Source organism: Mus pahari, unplaced genomic scaffold (assembly GCF_900095145.1).
Source record: "Mus pahari unplaced genomic scaffold, PAHARI_EIJ_v1.1 scaffold_14250_1, whole genome shotgun sequence".
In the NCBI taxonomy this organism is placed as follows: domain Eukaryota; kingdom Metazoa; phylum Chordata; class Mammalia; order Rodentia; family Muridae; genus Mus; species Mus pahari.
The window spans coordinates 1-5,119 of NW_018391961.1; the positions used below are offsets into that span (position 1 = coordinate 1).

The 5,119-nt window shown below is 46.7% G+C and overlaps 1 protein-coding gene across 1 annotated transcript; it reads right to left on the reverse strand.

Moving 5' to 3' along the window:
• Nucleotides 1-3,470: 3,470 nt before the first annotated feature.
• On the reverse strand, nt 3,471-4,400 carry LOC110314782 (olfactory receptor 8S1-like). Its single transcript, XM_021189003.1, has one exon. It carries the CDS (start codon nt 4,398-4,400, stop codon nt 3,471-3,473), a length of 930 nt encoding a protein of 309 aa, XP_021044662.1.
• Between the last annotated feature and the right edge of the window lie 719 nt (nt 4,401-5,119).

Genomic DNA, 5,119 nt, shown 5'->3' on the forward strand with positions numbered 1-5,119 from the left:
CCTCCCTCCTCCCCTCCCTCCTTCCCTCCTCCCCTCCTTCCCTCCCTCTTCTCCTCCATCCATCATCCCCTCCCTCCTTTCCTAGCTTTCTTTCTTTTTAAGACAGGGTCTTGCCACGTGTTCCATGATGACTTAGACCTGCCTCAGTCTCCCCAAGCTGACATTACAGGCATATACTACTATGTCCGGCTCTATATATGTTTTTAATTTTTTTCATCCTCATGGGAAATGCATGATTTAAAAATTACTAATTGTGATATTTGGTCAAGGAAGCATGGACGCCTGATAGGGCCAGCGGTCTTGGACATTAACCTTCTGCATCCTTGAGCGTCCTGGCAATTGCCACTGTAGTCTGCTTCTGATGACGGTGTAAAAAGTCTGACTGCTCTCACCAAAATAGCCGCAGCCGCAGCCTTGGTGCGGACCCTCCAACTGCCGAGTTTAGATCCTCGAGGTCGGATCAGGTGGAAACGCAGGTGCTTACAACAGAATGTGAAACACACGGGATGACTGGGCCAGCGAAGGCTCTGCTGGCAAGCGGGTCCGCCTGGGTCTGGTCCCGGGAAGGAGAGAACCAACTCTCACAAGTGGTCCTCTGATCTCTGTGCATGCACACACAAATTTAAAAAGTCAATATGTGTAAGCATTTCTTTTTAAAATGAGAAATCAGAAGGGAAGCTGTTGGGGAGGAGAGGAAGGAGCCCGGAAGCAAGGGATGGGGAGAGTAGTGGGGGCGGGGATAAACTAGAACGAGTTATGTTGAGGAATGGTGACAATGCATGTTACTATGTGTGCTAATTAACATGGAAAATACAAATTAAGTTATTAGTGTTCTGACTGAAGTAAATGCAACAACTGTACAACAGAACTCATACTGTGCAATTGATTGTTCCTAAGTAAAAAAAAAAACCTCATATGATCATCTCAGTAAGTTTATTTTTATTGAACACATGGTCCTTCCGTATCTCATCTCTTAAGGTTGATACACAGCAGGAAAACAGACAAATAATCCTTTGTCTCAACAGAATCTGAAAAACATTTGATAAAATCTCCTCCCAGTTCTTAGCAAACGATGATTAGAACAGGACTCTCCTGATAAGGTGTTCATCCAAAAACAAAGCGAAAGCATCGTCCACAGCGCTGAAACATGAGCAGCTTGCTGACCGGTCTCAGGTACAAGGAAACAATTCTCAAGGTCCTAACCACTAAATTAACCTTAAAATGAGATGATAAAATTATATAAAAATCCTCACCCTTCAAGTGAAATAATTAAATGTAATTTAAAAATTCAAGAGTATCTATGAACAGGACATGAATATGGTTCAATAACAGATATAAAAACAATGTGCAGAATACCACAACACCCTGTATCCTGGAAATCATCAAGTGGTAATTGTGCTTGACACTTTACCACAGTTACAGAAGGTAGGAGGTACGTACAGAGCAACACAGCTAATGAAAGCCCATGTGTGCTCTTCACCAAGAGCGAGTGCAGATCAGCCCCGGGGACCCACCCGGCATGGCTGCTGTGTTACCGAGCTCATGGGCTGAGCTGAGGCTAACCAGGAAGTGACTGACATTTGTGGAGCAGACATATTTGTGTAGATATGACTTGGGAGGGAGGCACGTGACAAGAACTCACCGCAAATGTATTCTCAGCTTCTCGACTCATAACTCCCATGCTTAAGTACACTTATTGGACAATAAACAGGGTGAAGCCTCTTTTGAGTTTCATCTCAGTGTACCGTGTCTACACCATTTCTCCCCCTTCTCCCTCCCGCTCCTCTCACATCCGCCAACTCCCTCTCAAACCCGGGGCCTTTTCCCCTTCAATACCATCGATACACAAACGACTGTGTAAACACAACCTGCTCAGTCTGCTCTGTGTTGTGTTGCTCTTCAAAGTTTTCCACAGCTGACCACTTGGTATCAGATAACCATGGCGAGGGCTCATTCCTGGACGAGACTCGGTCTCCCTCTCTGGGAAGCTGTTACTTGCCTTTCGCTCTTCATCGGGCATTTTAGTATTCTTGAAATGGTGGTAAAGACAATGTACTGGTTTTGTATTGTTCTCTCTCCCCCTCCCCTTCCTCCCTCCCTCCCCCCTCTCCCACTTTTCCTCCCCCTCCCCTTGCCCCTTCTTTCACCTCCTCCTCCTCCCTTGCTCTGTGTGTTGTTTTCTTTTGTCCTGTTGTAATTTATGCTCTTTGCTGCTGAGGGACATAACATGAAAGGAAGGGGAAGGGTGACAAGCTTGTAAATAAACAACAACATCAAAGGCACTCTGAGAAAGAAGTCAATTTTTTAGCACAATAAATTCATCTTTACACCTCTCAGAACCCTTATCATTAATCCTGAAATCATCTTTTACAGCCTAAGACATCTTTGCTGGAATTCTGTCCTTTTCTTCCAGATGAGTGACATGGTCACTAGTCACTCTCTAGGCTGTTGGCAGTCTCATGGAAGACACCTCAACATTGGAAGGGCTGAATTGAGTGGCAGAGTTGTTTGTCTAGCAACGTGAATAATCTGGGGATCATTTCTCATCACCAGGCTCCTCACAGATAAGATTGTATGACCATTGGGCTAATAGTCTAAAATGGGCATGTCACTGTAGTCTCTAGGGACATGGATGAGTCCAATAAACAACTTCAGATGTCCCAGCTGCCCTTGGATATCTACACGTGTGTCTGTTGTGGTATCAATGTCTTTTGGGTTCTTTGTGTTGAAAATGACAAAAATCTTACCCTGACTTAAAATAATGGAAAACAGTGCTGAGCATTGAAAAGCACAATTCATTCACGGAGGGTCCTTTATCAATATGGCAATGAAACAGGTAATAAGTCTGCTAGGCTCAAAATTCCAAGCCCATCACTTCTCTGAGACAGCTTTCCCTTCTTCAGAGTAGAGACAACCGAAATATGTACACGACACATCTGCTGTGACAGCTTACGTGGAATGATGAATGCAAGTGGTTTAACATTATACATGACACACGTGAGCATGTAGTGACGAAGACATGTCATTGCATCTTAGAATCTCTCCTCAAGGTCCAAATTCCTCAGCGCATAAGTGATCTAGCACTGGCTCTGGGCTTAGTTCTCTATTACCTACCAGACCAAAGGGGTGGACACCAGCCAGGGCTGAGAAAGGACGTTGAGACACCAAGATGAGTGGTCTTTCTGAAGCCACACTGAGTGAGTTTCATTTATGGAAGAATACGGACTGAGCAGAAAATACCAGCGTCCACCAGACTGTGTATAGGGACTAAATACAGTTCTTTACAAGAGCAAGTGTCAGACTACGAGTTTATCTTATCCTCTGAGTCTGACCAAACTGATAACTATCCTGAGAAAGTAACTCTCCACCTTTAAGGAAAAAGGAAAGGGCCTGCAAAGGTGCGGCTCCCCGGGCTTGCCAGCATCAGTAGGGTTCAGCAGAGTGCTACCCACATCCCCACGATTCTGTTTCTATTTGAAACACTGCAAATATTTTCTGACCGTTCTTCTCACAGCGGCCTTCACCTCCTTGTTCTTCAGGCTGTAGATGAGGGGGTTCAGCATGGGCGTGATGACNCTGTACTGCAGAGAGAAGATCAGCTCTTGAGTCGACCCGGAATTTGGCATGAGGTAGCGGAGTAACCCTGAGCCGTAAAAGAAGCTCACCACCATGAGGTGGGAGGAACAGGTAGAAAAGGCCTTGCTTCTCCCCGAGGCTGAGCTTATCCCCAGGATGGTGAGCAGGATGCGAATGTATGACAAGAGTATCAGGAGGAAGTTCCCAATGAAGTGGATGAAGCTGGAGCAGAGGAGGGTGGTGAAGCTCGCAGACACATCAGAGCAAGACAAGGAATAGAGAGAGGGCAGCTCGCAGATGAAGTGGTGGATATTCTGGGCCTCACAGAAATCTAAATTCAAAGCGACAAGGATATTGATGAAGGCATCCAGAAAAGCCAGGCTCCACGAGCCCCACACCAGCCCCGCACACAGCTGCCTGCTCATCACTTGACCGTAGAGCAGAGGAGAGCTGATGGCCACATAGCGGTCATAGGCCATCACGGCAAGCAGGCAGGACTCCGTGCCTCCAGTGGCAAACACAAAGAAGACCTGAGCCAGGCAGCCCTCCACTGAGATGGTCTTCTTCACAGACAGGAGGTTCTCCAACAGCTTGGGAACCGTGACCGAGGAGTGGCAGAGGTCTAGGAAGGACAGTTGTCCCAGGAAGTAGTACATTGGCGTGTGGAGGTGGCGATCGACCTTGACCACCAGCAGCAGCATCAGGTTCCCCATGAGGGTCAGGACATAGATCACCAGGAAGAACACAAAGAGCAGAGCCTGGACCTTGGCATCAGCAGACAGCCCAAGCAGAATAAACTCGGGGACCCTGCTGCGGTTCCTCATTGCCTTTGACGCTTCTTTCGGAACACAAGAGAGAAATTGGTGATAGCCCTTCCTTTGCCTAGCAGATGCGTGAGTGTCTGGCCCTCTTTCTTAGGGGTTCACACTACTTAAAAATGCACACTTAAAAAACCGTTAGCTTGCCTGAGTCACTGGAGCAGAGCCTCTAGCTCCAGAGATACCTTCTTGGGAGCACCGGCTACCCTTCGGAGGACCCAGGTTCAAATCCCAGCACCCACGTGGCCGCTCACACCTATTTGCGACTCCAGTTTCAGGGAATCCAGCACCCCCACACAGACAAACATACAGGCAAAATGCCACTGCACATAAAATAAAAATAATTAAAAAGAAAAAAAAGAAAAAGAAAAAAATTAATCAAGGCCAGAATCAAAATCTTACAAGGATGTTTTCAAGTGGGACAATTTTGAAATTGTGCTCCTCTGGAACCAAAGCGCCTTCCTTCAGGGCATGCGCACTGCATCTCAGCTTTGTGAAATTCGCAGGACTAAAGGCATCACTTTTTTTTTAACCTGGTGCTGGAGTTCACTGCTCCGGGTGCTTTCCATTGTTCAGACTCTGAGTCCCAGGGTTCAGGGGAAATGATTCTGAGAACATAGCCACGGCTTTGCTCCCCTGTTGTCACAGTTACGTACAGTGGGAGTGGCTCTTTTCCAGAAAGGACCTAGCTGGGGGAGAAACATTTTCAGAAGGGGACACACAAA